This window comes from Cryptomeria japonica, chromosome 9 (genome assembly GCF_030272615.1).
Source record: "Cryptomeria japonica chromosome 9, Sugi_1.0, whole genome shotgun sequence".
Classification (NCBI taxonomy): Eukaryota; Viridiplantae; Streptophyta; class Pinopsida; order Cupressales; family Cupressaceae; genus Cryptomeria; species Cryptomeria japonica.
In genome coordinates this window covers 189,413,754-189,436,080 of record NC_081413.1, presented here as the reverse complement: position 1 = coordinate 189,436,080, position 22,327 = coordinate 189,413,754, and the positions used below count along the sequence as shown (strand labels likewise).

The 22,327-nt window shown below is 38.0% G+C and overlaps 1 protein-coding gene across 1 annotated transcript; it reads left to right on the top strand.

The window, feature by feature from the left end:
• Positions 1 to 810: 810 nt before the first annotated feature.
• LOC131040942 (L-type lectin-domain containing receptor kinase IV.1-like) lies at positions 811 to 22,234 on the top strand. The gene is made up of 3 exons (XM_057973907.2): positions 811 to 1,644; positions 20,395 to 20,696; positions 21,117 to 22,234. Exons 1-3 carry the CDS (start codon positions 912 to 914, stop codon positions 21,984 to 21,986), a joined length of 1,905 nt encoding a protein of 634 aa, XP_057829890.2. The 5' UTR covers positions 811 to 911; the 3' UTR covers positions 21,987 to 22,234.
• Positions 22,235 to 22,327: the final 93 nt, after the last annotated feature.

Sequence of the window (22,327 nt, the reverse complement as noted above, 5' to 3'; positions counted from 1 at the left end):
TCTCTCTCTCTCTCTCTCTCTCTCTATCCATATTTATTCTTTCATCTCTCTATCTTGTTATCTCTTCATCTCTCTCTACCCCTATAGCTCTCCATATCTCTACCTCTCCCTTAGTGTGACTTTGTCTCTCTATATTTATCTTTCTATCTCTCCCTCACTCCTTACCCCCCTCTATCTCTCCCTATCTCTTCCTCTTTGTCCCTCTCTCCCTATTGCAAACATAACATGAGCCTATTGGTATTATACCCCGATTATCTTACTAATTCATAGGTTTTGTTTCAGTCATATTTGGATTTGTTTAAGTGGATGCATAGTTGATTTGAAGATGACACTCCTCCACATAGACTTTTGTTGCACAAATATATGCTAAAAATAGAACAATTATTTTCCCTGTTGACCTTACACACCTCATTGACGTACACATTACATATCAAGATACGATTGCTAATAATTACTTTATTAAATAAATAAAAAATAGAAATGTTGGGTCCATTCCATTGTGATTAATCAATATACCTGCCCCACTATGGAATCTTCTCCCCTAGTTTGTACAATTAAAAGGGCAAAAGTAGAAGAGGGAAAGTTAAAATAATTAAAAAGGAAAAAGTAGAAGGGGGAAAGTTAAAAGATTGAATTGTATGACACGAAAATTCCTCAACTCGAATGAAATGTCTCTCTTTTTCAACGAAGTTCACTCGTGGATCCCATACTCTTTTTAGAAATCTCTTTATCAGTGTTTGACAAGATTTGAAAAGACCAAGAATGTTTTTATATTCTTTTAAAAGAGGTAATTGCGTGACAGAATAAAACTCCATATACGCAAGCAAGTCAATGTTTCAGACCCCAAATTCGGTCGTTTCTTTGCAGAACACAGATACAAAATACAAGGTAACAAAGTAATAATCTACTTGATGGCTACTTACCTCTGCCTCTGCCTGCTCGCAGCTTCCTCTTCTTCCACCATTGCGCAGGACGCCCACCAGAATACCATTTTCGTCTTCAACCACTTCAATACCACAAGCACAATAAAATATTTTGCAGATGCCTCCTTACAATCCAATGCAATCTGCCTCACAAATCACCCCGAGCGCGTCATTGGGCGTGCCTATTTTGACAAGGCAGTCCCCGTAAAAGGAAACGGCTCCGTAATCTCATTCAGCACAAGTTTCATATTCGCTATGGTTCCGCACCCGCGCTCGGGCGGTGGCAACGGGCTCTGCTTCATCATGACGCCCACCACCGCTCTCAACGGTGCCATCGCCAATCAGTACTTTGGCCTCGTCAATTTCTCCAGCGACGGCAAAGACTACAACCATCTTTTTGCTGTAGAGTTCGACACGATTGAGAGCGTAGGCGTAGAGAATAAGGACAGCAACCATGTGGGAATCGATCTCAACGGCGTCAAATCGGTGGTGGCACAACCTGCTGGAATTTGGGAAGGGAACAGTTTGACGCCCATTAATCTGAAGAGTGGGCATAACATAAGGGCCTGGATCGGCTACGACGGCGAGTCCAAGAAGCTGGAGATAAGCATTGCAGCGGTCGGAGAGGCGAGGCCGGAAAAGGCCCTTCTGTCGAAGAAAGAATTGGATTTGGATGGGATTATGCAAGACCAGATGTACGTGGGGTTTTCAGCGTCTACAGGTGATCTTTACCTTAGCCCTGCTACTTAGTCAAGTCTTTCTAGGAAGATTATAAGTGCAAATAGGAAAAAGGGTTCAAAGTCTAATCTCCCAAATGGCCTGCAGCTATTCTGGCTCCAAAAACGTAACTGTTGTGCTACGGATGTCAGTAACACTACAGTTATATACTGTTGATTTCGTAAAGAATGGTTGTAATTTTTCGAAAGTTTCAATAACACTCGTTTGTTAGTCCCATTTTAGAACAAGCATAGCTGCATCCTTCCAAATGTACATGTGTGGGATTCGCTCTAGCATTGGTTGGTGCATGTTGTAAGGAACACTCTCCTAGAAATTGATTAGGTATTAGGGAAGGGTATGGTAATGAACATAGTATCAATAGTAGACAGCTTTTTGTCAACCCAACCTCTCAATTGCTAATAACTAAGATGCCAAAAAAATGATAATGAAAAGTTCATTAATAAATTTGTCATGTACCAATAGTGGATAATTTTTTAGCTTTTTTGACCGTGATACTGACTCATTTGTGCACAATTATTGGGGCATTTGTCCACTAGTATTGGTTATTTTGAGTTCTATTTTATTGGTGCATCTATTGTTAGGTTTCGAGCGACACTTTGAAATGTGTACTTTTGGACCCTTGTGTGCATAACGAATTTCACAGTGCACGTCGTTACTACCCAGAAGCTAGAACCTTAGTTATAACTAGTTAAGTCGCATACAAAGACAAACAAAAAATATCGTCGAAATTTGATGTACAGTTTGAGAGTTCTAGGTGCAGGAAGTTAGCTATGTCCACTATTGATATGCTTCCTCTAGAGATGTTGGGATTTTAAAGCAACTTTTTCTACTCAAGATTAAATTTGGAAAAACACAAGGTGAAATGGTTTGAGATAATAGAGTTTTAATTATGTTAGAGTTGGGAAAGATAATTTGGTTTTGAAGAAATTTTAAATGTAAATAATATAAATTTGTTACTTTTATTCACATTTTTAGGGAGTGGAATGGAGTAGCAAATTGTCTAGCCAAATGGGCTTTTGATCTAATGCAGGCTTGGACTATTGTGCACAAGGGGCAGTTATCTTTAGAATTGTCTCACATGTTGGATCAGTTAGTGGATATTGACAAGGTTGTGTAGTGCTCTTTTCTTTGTTGGGCGGTTGGCCCTTCCTGCTATGTACTCCTCTTGTTTTGAATACATTTTTACCCTTGTTTTAGTTGAATTAAAAGATTTATTGAGATTAAAAAGTAAAAATATATTTTTATAATATCTATTTTATTATAACATATAATTAAGATAATGCAAAAACTTATAATTTTTAGGTATGATTAAACTTTATAATTTTTAGGTATGATTAAACTTTATTACTATTTTTTTTTAATTCTAATGCAATCTTTGAGTGTTATCAATGAAACAATAGTATAAGAGTTAGAATTAAGGGCATTTATTACAAAATTATTTATGGTTAAATTTTGTATCATTGAGGTTTGATATTTTAGAGTCTTTTACTTCAAAAAGCATGCTTAGGAAATGTTTTGCATTTGTTAAATTTCTTGTGAAGGCTTCTTCTTAGATTATTTATTAATTTAATTAGGTATTGATGCTCTGCAAAAAGGATTAGAAAATCTGTTTGATGGCAACACACACAAGAGCACAAGAAACAAACGTTAGTGTTAGCAACAAAAGATTATCCTAAACAGGCATATCAAGAGAGATATTAAGCATGAAATAGAAAGCATATAAACATAGAATGAAATAGCTAATCAAGATGCTCATAGTTGCTCCTCCCTTGTTCCTCTCCTCTCCAAGTCCCAAATGAGTGTAGCTCTCAGCTTTTAGCACTAGCCATGGATGCCACATGGAGATTCAAGATGGTTGAATATGATAAGCAAATACTATGCAAGAGTAGATAGTGATGCTATGAAAAAGCTCTATGCTAATGCCAGTATAACAACAATACTCTAAATGCTTCCTTTTGCTTGAGGAGAAGGGTTCTATTTATAGAAGAAATGGGGAAATGAAGGGTTAAGATTGAATGGTTTAATCAAGGGCCAAATTTGAAAGTTGGGGATCCATGTGCACAATTGGCACCAATAAAATGGTGACAAGTGTCAACATAGGATTGGGTTGAGAGAAGAGGTTGGAGGCATTAAAGGCCTGAGAAGACCTCATGGTTATCTAGAAGGTAAGGGTCAAGTCTAAATTAAGATTACCCATTGGATTAAGAGTTAATCCAAGGATAAACCTTTGTGCAAATGTTTAAGAGATAATCATGGTCAAAGCATTAATGGCCTGATGAGACCTTTGGGTTGGGTAGAGGTTGAGTCAAAACAAATGTTTTAACCATGTGGGAGGGTTGAATTAACCATTAATGGTTATTGGAGACTTTGGGGATTAAGTGGTTGAAGGTTGAAAGCTTTCAAAGGTTATCCAAGACTTTGAGGGTTAATTTGTTGAACACACAAAGCATTAATTGCTTTTCAAAGACTTTGGAGTCTTTGAGAAGTGACTCCAATTTGCTTAGGAATGTGGCAATATTTAGGGGATGGATTAGGCTAATTAGGAAGGGTTTAGAAGAATCTAGAAGGGGTTTAGGCATACAAGTGGATTTTGTAGGAAAATGCAAGTGGGAGAAATTTTGGTATTTTCAATTAAAATAAAATCATTTATTTCAATTAAATGGTGTAAGTTGAATTTGGATAAATATTTAAATAAATATTAATTTATTTAAATGAGAAAAAGAAGATAAAGCATTTAAAATGCTTGAAGACTTTGAGGGAAACCATTAAAGGCTTGAAGACTTTAAGGAAAACCATTAAAGTCTTTAAGAAGACTATAGAAGGAAGCCATCAAGTTTGAAGACTTTAAAGCCATCAAGTTTGAAGACTTTAAAGCCATCAAGTTTGAATACTTTAAGGGAAACCATTAAAGGTTTCAAGTGGGTGAGGATAAATAGGATTTTAAATAAATAATTTATTTAAAATAGTTGTGCAACTTGCTTTTGTAGGAAAATACAAGTGGGTGGAGGATAAAGGTGATTTAAATAAATGATTTATTTATTTAAATGTGAGAGGTGGGATTTTGGGGGATTTAAATAAATATTAATTTATTTAAATGTGAGAGGTGGGATTTTGGGGGATTTAAATAAATATTAATTTATTTAAATGCGAGAGAAGATTTAATTAAACAAATATGATTTATTTATTTAATTAATGGTATGAATTTGGTTAAGTGAATTAAATCAAATAAATTGAATAATTTATTTAATTAATAGGAGAAGAGGGTTAAGATGAATTAATTAAATATTAATTTAATTAATTATTAATTGATGGTTAAATAATCAAATAAATACTAAGTATTCATTTAATTAAGTGGACAGATTTATGTGACTACATTTGCCCCTCTTTGAGACGGTGCAGTTTATCGCGTCGTTTCAAAGAAAGAAAAATAGGTGTGAAGAAATGCCCCATAAAATGTAAATTTAATGGGTGGTATGCCCCTCGAGAGATGGGCCAAATTTTGTTTTGAAAAATCGGGCAATCTCTCAAAAAAGAATGCAAAGTGGAGGGGAGGTAGAATAGAAGAAATTAGAACTAATGATGAAAGAATGGGAGAAAATGGAGTGAATATGAAGAAACAACAAGCCAGCGAGTACCCTGAGGTCATGCAAGAGATACATAGCAGATGTAGTGTGGGGTTTTGATTGATGCTATACAATTGATCAAAATTGGTTGGACAATCTGGTGCAATCGGTTTAATTGCCCCGGTCAAGTCAAAGCATGACAGTTGATGTCAGTTGGTTGCTTAGACATGATAAAGTCTGAGTAAGTGAATCAAAGTGACCTGATGTGACTTAGACAATTGATGTAATTGCCTGATGAAGTCAAGGTATATGAAGCAAAATACTCGTTGAGACGTAGACAATTGATGTAATTGTCCGTTGGATTGTGTTTGATTGGTTGATCAATTGATAGGATGTGCGTGTGATGGATGGTTGTGGGGAATCATGGCAGCCCCGTTGAGACTAGGTCATTGTGATAAATGCCTGATGTAGTCTAGGATTACCATAATCGATTACCTATTGAGACCCGAAGATACTTGATCAGAGTATCTGTTGATAGTCTAGGTGTGTGTGAGTCGATGTACCTATGCAGACAGAGTAACTTGCTTAATTTGTTTGGATGAGTGAGGATGGGAAGCAATGAAGGGATTAGGATGATGTTGATGATCAAGATAGGGAGGGTGAGGGGGGATTTGATGTTAGATAGAAGATATGGAGGACTAGGACCGAGTCCTATGGAAGAAGATGAGTAAAATAGAGTATGCATTATTATGACTATGTATGCATGATATGCAGCTATTATGAATGTATGGATGGGTGGAATGCAACGAAATGCAATATATATAGATGAGATGAGATGACGATCCATGGTGCTTTATTTTTCATCATTGAGCTTTAAAATGTTGTAAGAAAATACAAGCAACTTGACATAATGATTCAAGATGACCAGAGTATTTCTTACATGGATTTGATATAGCAAGTTAATACAAGCAACTTGATATAATGGATCAAGTTGACCTGAGTATTGCTTGCGGAACAGACAAGGATTATCTCCGTTCATGCATGACTTGGATCGTCCTCCTTGATCTTAGGCTGATCATATCCTAAGACAAGTGCATACTGTACTAAGAAATAAAAACCTTTATCCAAATTGGATGAGGAGGAACCAAAGAATGAGCATTGTACCTGTAAACAAATAGTATATACATAAAGAATAAAAGAATATGGATCCTTGGTAATGGTTCATGCTCATATGGTCGAGGTATACGCTGTAGTCAGCAAGCCGTAATGATCTATGACTATATTTGGCATAAGATTACGTAGCTTGGTGAACTTCCCACGTAGACACCATTAGTACATGCCCCAGAACTTCATCGGAAATAATGCACAAACGATACAAAACAATGCTGAAAGATCCCGATACAGATAAACAAATGAATTACTCACGAATCAACCAAGCATTTGATAGCTTAACATAATTTTCTTGTCAAAGAAAATGTCACTTTTGTCTTTGTTTTGGTAAGGAAGGATGCATCCTTGTTTTTAAAGACAGTTTCTGATTTGTTGGATGTGGATTGTGTGGTCGATTGATAAATGGTCATTGTTTGAGTACTGTGTTAATGTTGGTTTTGCATCTGCTTGAATGAATATGTACAAGGTGATGCCATGTTTTTGTGTGATTTTCGATGGGTTTCTCGATGTTTTTGGATTTTGTGTAATAGTTTTTGAATGTTTTTGGATTTTGTGAGTCATTTTTGAATGTTTTTGCCAATGAATCACCAGTAATGTAGAATCCACTTCCATCATCTAGATTGTAAGGGCATTGCCCCCAAGTTGGACATGATTTATGAAAAAGCGGGATGCCAGACGCATGAAGTACTTTCTTGGATTACAGATCAAATAACAAGCCATGGTTAGATGGATGGATGTGTGTATGTATGAATGTGATCGCAACGAGCCTGAAAGATACTGGAGCCATTGCCTTTACGAGTGGCACCTATTTGCCAGGTTTTCGCCATCGTACTTACCCAAGGTGCCACTGGAGTGTTTGTTCACTGTTTGGATGCATGATTTTTTTCTTTACTTTTTTGAATGTTTTTGTATTTTCTTTAGGACATTTTTCTGAATGTTTTTGGTATTTTTTGATATGCAGGGGAGCCTGATGCCTTGTACACCTTAGGTATAAAACCGTTTGAGGTGCATGCTATTGATTGGATCTACGAGCGGTTCTCCTTCTGATGTAGCCAACTGATATGCCCCGGACCCGAATACAGCAGTGACAACATATGGGCCCAGCCAGTTTGATTCAAACTTGCCTTGATGTTCTCTGTTTGGTTGGTTGCGAGGATTCTCGCGAAGAACAAGATCACCTACCTCAAATGTACGAGATCTAACTCGGTGATTGTAGCTTCTACTCATGCGCTGCTGATAGGCTTTGAGGTGATTGTATGCAGCTTGTCGCTTCTCATCAAGTAACTCTAAGTCCTGAAGACGTGAGACTCTGTATGCTTCATCATCGATGAGATTATGCAAGGAAACTCATAATGATGGTATCTCAACCTCAATAGGTAAGATAGCTTCTGCACCATAGACCAATGAATAAGGAGTTGCACCTGTAGGGGTTCGAATGCTAGTTCGATATGCCCATAATGTTGGATTCAATTGAACATGCCAATCACGACCGGCATCATTGACTGTCTTCTTCAGGATTCTCAATATGTTTTTATTGGATGCTTCGGCCTGACCATTGCCTTGTGGGTAATAGGGAGTGGAAAAGCGGTGTTGGATATGAAATTTCTCACAAAGCTCATGGACATCCTGATTTTTGAAAGGAAGACTGTTATCTGTGATAATGGACATGGGCACACCATACCGGCAGATGATGTAATTGAGGATGAATGAGGCGATCTGCTTGCCGGTGACTTGGGTAAGTGGAACAGCTTCGATCCACTTGGTGAAATATTCGGTGGCGGTAATAATGAATTTATGGTCGTTGGATGAAGATGGATGAATCTTACCCACAAGGTCAAGGCCCCATTGACAGAAAGGCCATGGTGTCGTGATTGGTTGTAGTTCCTGGGCCGGTGCATATATCAGGTCACCGTGAACTTGACATTTCTTGCATTTCTTGACAAAGTAGTAGGAATCCTTTTCCATAGATGGCCAATAGTATCCAGCTCGCATGAGTTTCTTGGCTAGTGACGGACCACTTGAGTGAGTCCCGCAAATTCCTTCATGTACCTCTTCCAAAGCCTTTGTTATCTCACCTTGTTCCAGACATCGAAGGAGAGTACCATCAAGACCGCGTCGGTATAGGGTTTCGACAATAATGGTATATCGAGCAGTTTGGCGAATGAAGGTTTTACGTTGGTTATTTGATTGGTTGGGAGGAAGGGTGTGATCGCGGAGATAGGTGTAGAACTCACCGTACCATGGGGATTCAGAACCGACAAGGTGACATATCATGTCAGATTCGGGGATATCATAAGCGGGAATCCAAAGCTGTTCTACCAAGAACTCGTAGCGTGTTGAATTCTATGGAAGATCTAAGAGAGATGCGATGGTAGCCATGGCGTCAGCAGCTCGATTCTGATCTCTTGGTATCTGCTCAAAAGTGATAGTAGTAAATGATGTCTTTAGAGTGTCCACCATTTGCTTATATGGCATGAGTTTATCATCCTTGGTCTGATATTCATCGGTTGCTTGTCGAATGACTAGTTGGGAATCGCCATATACTTGCAGTTCTTGTAATTTCCATTGTATGGCTAGCCTGAGTCCTATGATCAAGGCCTCATACTCTGCTATGTTGTTGGTGCATGGAAATGTGAGCCTGTAAGACTTCGGGATGCTGTCACCTTGAGGTGTGATAAACAAAATGCCTGCCCCCGAGCCGTGCCTAGTGTATGAACCATCAAAATATAGTTTCCATGGTTGTGTTGTTGTGATCATGAATATCTCTTCATCTGGAAAATTGGAAATGAGAGGATGATCGCCTATGAGGGGTGCATCGGCCAACTGATCTGCAATAACTTGACCTTTGATAGCTTTACGGTCCACGTACTCGATGTCAAATTCACTTAGAATCATCACCCATTTGGCCAAGCGACCTGTCAATGCTGCTTTGCTGAGTAAATACTTGAGTGGATCAATCTTTGCAATGAGTTGTACCTTGTGTGTTAATAGATAGTGCCGCAATTTAGTGGCTGCCAGGATTACTGCTAGGCAAGCTCGCTCAATAGGTGTGTAATTGAGTTCATAGCCAACCAGTGTACGAGAGATGTAGTATACAACACACTCTTTGCCTTCTCCATTATGTTGTGCCAGTAATACACCTAATGCTGTACTTGTCGCTGAGATATAAAGTAACAACGGTCTACTTGGATCTGGTGGCATCAACAATGGTGGATTCATGAGATAGTCTTTAAGCGCCTGAAATGCTTGCTGGCATCGGGCATCCCACTGAAAGCGGATGTTCTTGTGTAGCAGGTGTGTGAATGGGTGACACTTATCAGCCAATTGTGCAATGAATCTGCGGATGGATTGAAGCCGTCCTTGTAGTGTCCTTAGCTGACTGATATTCCTTGGAGGTGGCATGTCCATGATTGCCTTAACCTTTGCTGGATCGACCTCAATACCTTTGCTTGAGACAATGTATCCTAGAAGCTTCCCGGAGGTCACTCCGAAGACACATTTCTTTGGGTTGAGTCGAACATGATATTGTTCCAGTCTATCAAAGATTTGATCTAAGATGTGGAGATGTCCTTCTCTAGTAAGTGATTTTGCTAGTAAGTCGTCCACATAATCTTCCATCATAGTATGCATCATGTCATGGAAGATGGTGGTCATTGCTCTTTGATAGGTCGCTCCTGCATTCTTTAGACCAAAAGGCATTACATTCCAGCAGTATGTGCCCCATGGACATGTGAAGGCTGTCTTATGTTGATCTTCAGGTGCGATCTTTATCTGATTGTAGCCGGAAAAGCCATCCATGAGTGAAAGCATCGCATGTCCTGCTGTTAGATGCACTATGATGTCAATATTTGGTAGGGGAAAGTCATCCTTAGGACATGCCTTATTCAGATCTCTGAAGTCAGTACAAATGCGGATGCCCCCTTTTGGTTTGCCAACAGGCACAATGTTGGAGATCCATTCTGCATAATCAATTGGCCTAATGAAACCAACATCTAGGAGTTTCTTGAGTTCTGTTTTGACTAGCACTGCAATCTGGGGATGCATCTTACGAAGCTTCTGCTTGACAGGTTTGGCTCCTTCTGCTACGGTGAGGTGACGCATGACTAAATCAGGATCAAGCCCAGGCATGTCTGCATATGACCATGCAAAGTTGATCTGACGCTTCTGGAAGAACTCTATAAATTTAGGTTGTTCCTCTGGAATGAGAAGAGATGCCAGATGTATGATATGAGGATTTTCAGGAGTCCCCACATTGTATTCTTTGGTTTCCTCGATGAGAATCGTTGATCGTTCCTGTTGTGCATTAGCAGGGAGAATGTCAAACCCTTCATCCTCAGGTGCCTCAAAGAGGTTTTCACCGTTGGATACGCTCTTTCTTTTTACTTTTGTGGGATCAAACAGTGCCACAGTGTGGTTTTCACTGGAAGATCCATGTTTCATTGCTATATTTTTGCAGCTAAAAGGTTTGGCATCCGCCCCGAAGTATGCTGCGCTATTAAGTTCAATGGCGAATCCAGCTTTGTGATCCCCGCTTGGTAGATTATCCCGTAATTCCAAAAAGTCAATGATAGCCTCATCGTTTTGGAAGAGGTCAAGACATGGAGGATTTGATTGGTTCCATTCGATGAGTTCAGGGTGGATAATGGGCATTACTTCATCGATTAGGTTAAGTGCGGGAGATGTATCAGTGAGGGTTAAGACGTTATGGTGAAGGTCGTTAATGGTACTCTCCTTGTCAGAATCAGGCGTAGGATGAGACATAGGGTCTGTGGAAGATGTTTCCAGCTCAGGTACCCAAGTGGTCTTTATCTGTGCTTCTCCGTAAACAGGGATGTCTTTACGTGGTGGAGGTGGTGATGTGTCTTCCTCATCTGAAGTGTTAAGTTGTACAAAATCAAATTCCCACTCATGTGAGTCGGTCTCTGAATCACTCTCCAGCATCCGATTGCTATACCATACTGGGATGTCTTTGGAGTTAAATACGGCAGGTGTGATTGGTTTATGTATCTTTGTAGTGATCGGTGCTGCAGGAACTGTGATGGGGATTAAAGAATTTGTTACTGGAAGTATCGGCAGTGTTGATTTAGTGGCTTCTGTTGGAATGGCTGGTGCCATAGATGTTGCTGTAGGTTTCCATACAATTGTTGCTACAAATGGTGTTGCTGATGGGATTACTGGTTCATTTGGTGGGATGAATGATATTGATGACGGTTGCGGTGGGGTTGTGAGCCTCGATGGGGCAGTGGGGATAGTGCTTGATGGTGCTTTGATTATGAAAGGTGTCCTCTTTGCAGTAGGTGGGAAAAATGGTTTGCTGGGTTTTCCTTTGAATTTGAGTTTAGGAAGGATCTCCTTTTCAAAGTCTAGGCCTGTATTACCTTTGGGCTTGAATTCTGGTAGCAGAGGTTCATGTCGTCCTTGTTTGCAGTATCCCAAAGCACTCTGACCATCATATCCCATTCTTTGCATAATGAGGAGGCCTTTGCCATACTGTTCTGTAGGAAGTGTAACTCGCGGTTTATCAGTGGTGATGGGATCTTTATAGATCCAGTCCGCTAGGTCCTCATCTTGTGTCTCTTCCTCTTGACTCTTTCCAAGGACGAATGGCGTCAAGGCACATGCTGGTATGATTAGTGGTTGCTGGAGTAACTGTTGTGGCTTACCATGTGTTCTAGGAGAAGTGGGCATTTGTCCCACACAAAAGAGTTGACTCAAGTTGTATTCTCCAGGACCTTCCTCTGCTACTTTCATCTTAAGCTTTTCTTGCTTGGGTATAGGGGTGTTCGAACTGGCAAGAGAGGCGAGACTTACATATGATGTGGAGGAAATGGCTTCCCTATTATTAGGAACAGTAATTTCTGGTTGATGGCTGATATTATGGCAAAATGCAAAGGGATTTGCATCGCCTAGGATTGTGATCTCTGTACCGTTATGTGGGAACTTGATACATTGATGGTAGGTAGATGGAACAACTTGCATGGCATGTATCCAAGGTCTCCCTAATAATAGATTATATGGCAGAGGAAGGTCCAGAACCTGACAGATGATGTGCTTTACCACAGGGCCCACTCGGATTGGTAGTACCACAGCTCCTTTGGATGAACGCTCTGCATCATCATAGGCCTTGATGGTGATCTTCTTGCGAGGATCCACTGATTCTATTGCATATCCCAATGCTATGACCAACTGTAGTGTGCAAATGTTCACGCCTGCTCCATTATCGATCAAGACTCGCTTAATCCTATGCTGGTTGATAAATCCTTCAATGTGTAGCGAGGCATTATGAGGTTGCTGGAAGGAAGAGTTGTCACTTTCAGAAAAAGTGAGACAAGGTGATGACTTTAGATTTCCAACCATGGCTTGAAATTGGTCCGTATTCAGGTTTGCAGGGACTGATGCCTCTTGGAGTGCTTGATCCAAGATTGTTTTATGAGATGGCGATAGGCGCAATAGTTCTAGAATGGATATAAGTGCAGGGGTTTTGTCTAATTGTTCCACAAGATTGTACTGCTTTGGGATGGAGGTGGTGCCTTGTGGAGCTGCCTTTATGGTGACCTTGCCACGACGTGTAACAACATTGCAATTTGAGGTGGGATTTTTGAAGGTGATAGTTGCAATTTGTTCACTGGCATCATACAGGTGATTTACAGTGTAGTTATATGCAGCCTGCGTATAATCAGTGGTATCAGTGCCTCGTCTGGAAGTGGAAGGATCCCTTTGATCTTGTGATGGAAGTGGATTTTTGAACATCAGATGATCATTATTGGTTGTTTTTGGGTCATGTCCTTCAATTTCAATTTCTCCTTGATCAATAAGATCTTGAATGAGATCTTTCAATCGGTGACAATTACTTGTCTTGTGTCCTCTTCCTTGATGGAATTCACAGTGTTCAGTATCTCTCCACCATGCTGGTTTGACTTGAGGCTCATAGTTTGATAGCTTAGGTAGAGTGATCAAATTCTGAGAAATGAGTTGTCGCATCACTGTTTCAATGGGTTCCCCTAAGGGAGTATATGTGCGTTTTTGTTTTTGCTGACGAGGTCTTGGTTCATCTTGAGATGTGATGCGACCTTGATTAGGAGGAACATTTGTGTTATTTTGAGGTGGAGGATTTTGTCCTGCAAATCGAACCACAGGTTGTGCATTTTGGATAGTTCGAGCATCCACAACCCCATCGTTGACGATATTTTTATTCTTGTTCCAGAAGTTTGGTTTATCGCTATTGAAGCGCGGGCGAGGACCATCTTTTGGTTCATTAAAGATTTTGATGAGTCATTTCTTGATGAGTGCCCTTTCACATTTTAAACCCTTGGTGATCATATCGTTAAAAGAGTCTGTGTCTTTGACATCCAGGTGAAATTCCATTTCTTCGTTTAAGTTGGAAATGAAAATTTCCACTAGTTCTCGTTCAGGTAACTGAAGAGAACATCTGCTAGACATTTGGCGCCATTGTTGCAGGAATACTGAGAATAGTTCACCTGGTTTTTGTTTGGTATTGCACAGATCAGCCATGGTGATGTCGCGTTCAATGTTATAAGAGTAATGAGATAGGAACTTCTGGATGAGTTCCTCAAATGTTCTAATGCCACCTAGAAGTCGGGAAAACCATGATGTGGTTGTTCCTCCCAAGCTTTGGGGAAAAAGGCGCATTAGGTATGTGTCCTCATAAGCCACTTCAAGACAAGTAGAATGAAATTCTCGGACATGATCACGGGGATCCCCCTTTCCTCTATATTTTTCAAATTTGGGTGTTTCAAACCCGCGTGGAAAGGGTGGTATATAAAGATTCCTATCAAATGGATAGGGACAGATGTCGTTAAGTGAGAATTGATTGGTCTTAACACCACTATGAAGTTGTTGGGCGAGATTCTCGACTTGTTGCCGCAACATCTCCATTTCATTTGGAGGAGGAGGTGGTGGGTTACCTCGAGGAATGTTATATCTGATGTGATCTCTACCTCTTTCCTCCTCATGGCGACTTTGTCTTTCTGATGCATGTCTTAATTGGGCAAGATCAAAGTTAGAGGGGAGTTTGGCTCCTTCTTGAGCGAGTTTTAAGAAGTGAGCATCCGCATTACTCCTGAGTATTTCGTCAAACAGTCTGTTAAAGAGAGGGTTATGCTGGGCCCTCTCTATTGTTGCAGGAGTGGGAGTACTTGGGTTTTCGTCATTCACATTTCCTCCAAGTGCTTCTTGAAATTCATTGAGGTTGTCCTCTTCTTCCTCAATTTCTATTTCTCGTTGCCTTGATCGGGATCGGGTTTGAGCCATTTTGTTTACAAGTTTGGTTTTGAAGTTGATTGAAGATGATGATGAGTTGTTGATGAAATGAAAGATTGATGGTTGGTGATTTGTGTTTGTATGTAGATCTCTAGCACTTTGAGATAGATGTAACCGAAATTCCTTCTTTGAATTGCTTGCTTGTTTTGATAGATTTTGGATGTGATAAGGTGTAGAGAAATCTGAGATGTGTTACAGATTTAGACTACCTAGCAATGAGAGGATTCACTCATGAACTAGTTTTAACCTGCGTAGATGTGTCTCTTAGGATGAGCTTATCCTAGATGTAGAAACAATCTAAAAAGTGATGTGATGTGTTTGATTCAAGCAATATCTAAAAGAGAACTTGGGACAAGAACCTCTTAATGTTTTGAGAGTTTTGGGATGAATTGATGATGGAATAATGATGTATGAATGAGATGATGGATGTTTTGTTTTCAACTTCAATAAAAACTTTGTGTTACAAATGGAACAAACTCTACTTCTTCCCTTTCAGGCGTTGGTGGCATTTCTCGAGCTGTGTTGTAGGTGATACAGATGTTTGGGAAGAAGTTGGGATTAATCTTTCCTCCTTGATTTTTGTGATAACTCAGAGCTCTATATTGCATAAAAGCTCTGCGGTTCAATGATTCAGAATCAAACTCGTTTGTTTTACCTTGAAGATAGAGACGCATGCGATGTAGAAAGACTCTATGTGAGACAAAGATTTGTCTATTGAGATAGAAGAATTTCCTCCTTTTGATCAAAGCCTTTGAGCTTAATGGTCTTCTTTTCAAGGTAATATTCTGATGACACTTCTTCTTTCGCAAGATGTGAAGAATGGTCATAAATTTTGTCTCTTTGTTGTTTGTACTTTGTTTTTGGTATTTTTGTTTGTTTTTGAGAAATGTTGGATGAATACTGTGTTTTTGGGATTGATTTTCTGATTTTTCTTTGACAAGGAAACAAAGCAAGCACACAAACACAAGAATGTTGCCTCAAAGGCACAAATGAGTATGGGTCTAGATCAACCCAATCCTTGGACTTGTTTTTGACCCTTCCTTTAGATGTATTTTAAGGTGTATTTCCAAAGCCTGAAGTCGGCTCAATTTGCACTTGGTCTTTAAAACGAACACACTTCAAACACTTTTTATCCCTAAGGTCAAATGGCCAGTTGTGATAAATTTAGCCCACATCTTGATATTTCTTCAACTTTGGTACTACATACCTTATGAATCCCGTCGTGGCAGGTAAGGATGTGATATACTAAGTCTTGCACGAGCATAACAAATAGATGATCCCTATGATGGGGGAGTCACCACTTTTATCAAGCCACAAGTGACTTTTCAAAAAACTATGTTTCTACTCAAGGAAATATGTATGGTGAGTATCTTGGGAGCAAAACCATCTATGCTCTTGCACTAAATTATATCTCAAATATCCTCAATCAATAGAACGGGTGGGCTACTACTTTAAAGGTGTTTAGTCATGTTCGATGTTTTTGGACATAAGTTCATTCTGCAGTGACTCACTTAAGAGCCTTGTAACTGGTGGTGGGGCCCATTTGTCCTTTCGGCCAGTTACACTGTAGGAACAGCTATACCCAAGGCTACAGCTTTCGCTCACACCTGATTTCTATAGCGGCTCGAAGGATTTACTGCTCAAGGTCGTTCCCAAGAGTGATGTGTCTCTTGGCAGGCCTCTCTTAAAAAGATAAAATTTTGAGTGTTACTAACACTTTTCTCTTGCACCTAGGACCACGAAAGCCAGGGGAGAGGATAGTGTGTGTTAGAAGTAGGACCACTCAACCAACTCTTTGCACAAGTGTGCCAAGCATGAAAAACACTTGTTCTTTTTAATCTATCATTGCAATGTGATCTAACTATTTGGAGATGTTGCTCCAACAATCATGGTGTTCTTTTTAATTTTCAAAGGCAATTGTTTGAGTAAACTAGAATTTGAAAATCCTGGTCAACTTAATGAAAAACATATTTGCATGAAGTAAAATTGCTTTGAAAATGAGACAAGTTGATTGTGAATTTTATTTGCACCAAAAATGGAAGTGTGGATTGTGAGTTTTATCTTGATGCAAGAAATAAAATTTGCCTTGTTGATTTTAAGCACCAAAACGAAGTTTGTTTCCTAACTTGCAAAAAAAAAAAAAAGTTGTTTTTGTATAAGTTTGTGGTTCTTTTTACCTTGGAACAATGAAATTCTTTTTAAGAGCCCCAAACAAATGTGTGATTCTTTTTTTAAAAGCCCAAATTTGAAATGTGAAGTTAATTTTAAACCAAAATAAAAAGTGAATTCATTTTTAAAACCAACTTCAAAAAACAAGTTAGTAAAAAATATAAATCTACTTTTTAATCTAATTTAAATATGCACAAAAGAGAAAAATAGTTAGTAAAATCCGCCTATTTGGTGGGCTTCTACAAGCCTAATTTTATTTTTTTTTGGTTACAAGGTGATTTGTACAACGTTTTGTTACAATAGCGCTAGTGTGTGTTTGAATAGACGCACTATTTAACACAAATGCACTAAAAGAAAGGGAAAGACAGAGAAGGGAAAAGCACTGAAACAAAGTGAATAGCGCCAAAATAATGTCAAACGCACCAAAACAGTGTCAAAAGCGCAACCTGTGTGACATTTTCAACATTCAAACATGTTATTGGTTAAAAAAAAAAGTTGATCTTTTTAGTGTTTGGATTCACGTCGGGTTCACCAAATGATGCTCTGCAAAAAGGATTAGAAAATCTGTTTGATGGCAACACACACAAGAGCACAAGAAACAAACGTTAGTGTTAGCAACAAAAGATTATCCTAAACAGGCATATCAAGAGAGATATTAAGCATGAAATAGAAAGCATATAAACATAGAATGAAATAGCTAATCAAGATGCTCATAGTTGCTCCTCCCTTGTTCCTCTCCTCTCCAAGTCCCAAATGAGTGTAGCTCTCAGCTTTTAGCACTAGCCATGGATGCCATATGGAGATTCAAGATGGTTGAATATGATAAGCAAATACTATGCAAGAGTAGATAGTGATGCTATGAAAAAGCTCTATGCTAATGCCAGTATAACAACAATACTCTAAATGCTTCCTTTTGCTTGAGGAGAAGGGTTCTATTTATAGAAGAAATGGGGAAATGAAGGGTTAAGATTGAATGGTTTAATCAAGGGCCAAGTTTGAAAGTTGGGGATCCATGTGCACAATTGGCACCAATAAAATGGTGACAAGTGTCAACATAGGATTGGGTTGAGAGAAGAGGTTGGAGGCATTAAAGGCCTGAGAAGACCTCATGGTTATCTAGAAGGTAAGGGTCAAGTCTAAATTAAGATTACCCATTGGATTAAGAGTTAATCCAAGGATAAACCTTTGTGCAAATGTTTAAGAGATAATCATGGTCAAAGCATTAATGGCCTGATGAGACCTTTGGGTTGGGTAGAGGTTGAGTCAAAACAAATGTTTTAACCATGTGGAAGGGTTGAATTAACCATTAATGGTTATTGGAGACTTTGGGGATTAAGTGGTTGAAGGTTGAAAGCTTTCAAAGGTTATCCAAGACTTTGAGGGTTAATTTGTTGAACACACAAAGCATTAATTGCTTTTCAAAGACTTTGGAGTCTTTGAGAAGTGACTCCAATTTGCTTAGGAATGTGGCAATATTTAGGGGATGGATTAGGCTAATTAGGAAGGGTTTAGAAGAATCTAGAAGGGGTTTAGGCATACAAGTGGATTTTGTAGGAAAATGCAAGTGGGAGAAATTTTGGTATTTTCAATTAAAATAAAATCATTTATTTCAATTAAATGGTGTAAGTTGAATTTGGATAAATATTTAAATAAATATTAATTTATTTAAATGAGAAAAAGAAGATAAAGCATTTAAAATGCTTGAAGACTTTGAGGGAAACCATTAAAGGCTTGAAGACTTTAAGGAAAACCATTAAAGTCTTTAAGAAGACTATAGAAGGAAGCCATCAAGTTTGAAGACTTTAAAGCCATCAAGTTTGAATACTTTAAGGGAAACCATTAAAGGTTTCAAGTGGGTGAGGATAAATAGGATTTTAAATAAATAATTTATTTAAAATAGTTGTGCAACTTGCTTTTGTAGGAAAATACAAGTGGGTGGAGGATAAAGGTGATTTAAATAAATGATTTATTTATTTAAATGTGAGAGGTGGGATTTTGGGGGATTTAAATAAATATTAATTTATTTAAATGTGAGAGGTGGGATTTTGGGGGATTTAAATAAATATTAATTTATTTAAATGCGAGAGAAGATTTAATTAAACAAATATGATTTATTTATTTAATTAATGGTATGAATTTGGTTAAGTGAATTAAATCAAATAAATTGAATAATTTATTTAATTAATAAGAGAAGAGGGTTAAGATGAATTAATTAAATATTAATTTAATTAATTATTAATTGATGGTTAAATAATCAAATAAATACTAAGTATTCATTTAATTAAGTGGACAGATTTATGTGACTACAGGTATTTAATCTACTATATTTAAATATTAAATGGTTTAGTAGTCACACAATCAATAGCAATTTACATTTTGTCTATACATAAATATTAAATAGTTTCCATTCCAATTCCTAAAAATCAAGGATTATTTATAGTATATACTATAACATATGGTAAGGATTTTAAGTTTTCTTAGCTTAATTATCCTAATAAAGTCAACCACAATAAATTAATATTAAATATTTTCAAATTATCAACTCACATAAAATTGTTTGAAAAAAATTGCCATTAATATCTTAAATTTGAAAGTTATTTAGAATTGTCCAAAGTTTATTCAAATTGCTAAAAAATTATAAATCGGCTTTACAATCTACATGATAAATTGCCCCATAAAAACTATATCAATTGGCAACACTTGGTTGATAGATATATATATATATATCAATAATGATCTATAAGATTAACTTGAAATGTTAGAAGAAAGATAATTAAATAAGATTGTAACCAGTACATAATTTAGAAAGTTTAAGTTTTTTGATAATTTTGTTAAGTAAAAGCATCAATCATCTATGGCTAGTTCAATATGTATCTAGTTTGACTCAATTGTCTTGTCTAGTTTTAGTAGACACACAAAACACTATTGTGCATAACTTTGCAATGAGGTATAGTCAGCGTATTGTTCCTAGAATGACCTCATAGTTGTATATAAGAAAAACTTTGCTTTAGGGGGGCCATGAAACTCAAAGGTGCATCCGTCAAGTAGTTTGGATCCCAAAATTCTGGACCCTCTCATGTTGTCTTAGTATTTATAGTTTCTTTCTAGAACAAATTAATGAATCTAACTATGCACATGGGAATGTTCATTTTCTTACGTCCATAATGTGATTAAAAGAAAAGACTGAAGTATATACAACAAATATTGTACTCAATGACACTTTCTCATATAATATCCATATGTTTTTTCCACAGCCTTGAAGAATGTTAGAAAGTTTCCCATTACACTCGCCAATTTTGTTTGTTTTTCACTTTTTACTGATATTGTAACCAATGTTTGTTAGAAAGAAAAAGCAATAGAGCCTAGTACAATATGTATCTTTATATGTTTAAGAAGTTTTTAATGTCATTGTTTGTAAATTTTAGTAAATATTATTTGACATTCAATTGAGAAGAAAATTGTGCATAATTTATTTCTTGAAAAAGATTTGTGAATGTGAAATTTACATGTCTTTTTTTTTATGAGAATGCTGAATTATTTTGCATCTACAGGTAATTCTCCTTTACTTGAAGACAATTACATTCTAACATGGAGCTTTGCAACTGACAACAACAAGGCACCAGATCTAGACATCTTGAATCTCCCTTCCTTTTATGTCAAAATCCCCAAATTCTACCATTCTGCAAAGTTCATATCCATTACTATAGTATTTTTAGCAGCTCTCACCTTGGGAATCATTTTAAGCTCATTTTATTGGCTCAAACGGATCAACTACATAGAATCATATGAAAAATGGGAGCTGCAGTATTGGCCACACAGATTTGGTTTCCGAGAACTCAGTCTCGCCACAAAGGTAAATATGAATATCTTCTGTATGGAACAAATTTTAGTAACTCAAAAAGATAATAAAATTATCTTAATTGACTAGTTACGTGTCTTCTATGTATATGATTAGTTTGTTGATCTTGATCTCCATTGGAATCTCATTTTTCTCACCAAAATCCCAGAGCTTCTGTTTTTTCAGCCCAAGATCCCAGTAACTAGGAAATGGCTCCTCGGGCAAATCTACCTCTTCCAGCCTCCATCTAATTTGTTGGGTCATGATACCATCTCGAATCGTTTTATTTTTATTGCAAGATCTAAACTTTTCAAAAATTACTTTTTAGTGATGACTTGTCTGGCAATTTTTGGTCATCGCAATTTTTATACAGAACTTTTCTTCAATGTGAAACAGAATTCTGAGCAAGGGATTTACCACTGTGGTTTATTTCAGAGCTTCAGGGACGACAATCTTCTGGGCTATGGGGGTTTTGGGTGCGTATACAGGGGCACTCTGCCCTCCGGCCATAAAGTCGTCGTGAAATGCATCATGAAAGACTGCACAGAAGGAATGAAGGAATTCGTTGCAGAAATCTCCAGCCTTGGGCGGCTGCAGCACCGGAACCTGGTACCTATCATGGGGTGGTGCAGAAAAAACAAGCAACTCTTCATCGTCTACGACTACATGTCCAACGGAAGCCTTGACAGCAATCTGTTCAGTCCAGAATTGAATCATACATGGCCTCAGAGATACAAAATTCTCACAGATGTAGCCGTCGGGCTGCTCTACTTACACGAGCATTGGGAAAAATGTGTAGTCCACAGAGACATTAAATCCAGCAATGTATTATTGGACCATGATCAGAACGGCCGACTGGGGGACTTTGGGCTGGCAAGATTATATGACCACAGTGAAAAACCCCAAACTACTCATGTGGTAGGCACGCTGGGGTACATTGCACCTGAACTTATACATTCTGTTAAGGCTTCTCCTTCCACAGATGTGTTCAGCTTTGGGGCTCTTATGCTGGAGGTTGCCTGCGGAAGGAAGCCTGTAGATGCCCAAGGTCTGATTTTGGTTCAGTGGGTTTGGGATTTATATGCAAATAAAAGGCTGCTGGATGTTGTAGATCAGAGGCTTGGGGGAAATTATGATAATGGCGAGGCTGAGATTGTGCTTGTATTAGGGCTTGTGTGTTCAAACCCTGACCCACAGGAGAGGCCTAGCATAAAACAGGTGTTGCAGATTCTTTGCGGTGAGGCTGCTTTGCCTTTGGATCTTCATGTACCCTCGGCTTTGAACAATGTGGATCGCCTTTTATAAAGACATCTACCACTTGCTATGCTGAATTTGACATATTTGAGACGCTACAGTAAAAAAGACAGGACTCTGTTAAAACTATACACCTGGCAGGGCAGTTAAAGTCCTTCCTACAAGCTAAATCCATTGTTTGTATTTGCTTTTTGAAAAAGATGGAAAAGATGCAATTATATCTACTCTAGTTACTGGATTTTATCATAGAATTGTCTTGTACAGCAGCAAATATGCCAGTATTTAATTGATTATAATGTGAAAAAGAATGCATTCAGATAACAAATTGTTATATTTATAATTTATTAGAAAGTAATTAGTGATTGGTAAAATGTTTTATTAATAAGGTTGGA

What these genes read in the sequence shown, in the direction of transcription:
- LOC131040942 (XM_057973907.2), top strand. Translation starts at nt 912, where the DNA reads ATGGCTACTTACCTCTGCCTCTGCCTGCTCGCAGCTTCCTCTTCTTCC. An exon ending in GGGGTTTTCAGCGTCTACAG is followed by an intron (nt 1,645 to 20,394) that starts GTGATCTTTACC and finishes TTGCATCTACAG; the next exon opens with GTAATTCTCCTTTACTTGAA. An exon ending in AACTCAGTCTCGCCACAAAG is followed by an intron (nt 20,697 to 21,116) that starts GTAAATATGAAT and finishes GGTTTATTTCAG; the next exon opens with AGCTTCAGGGACGACAATCT.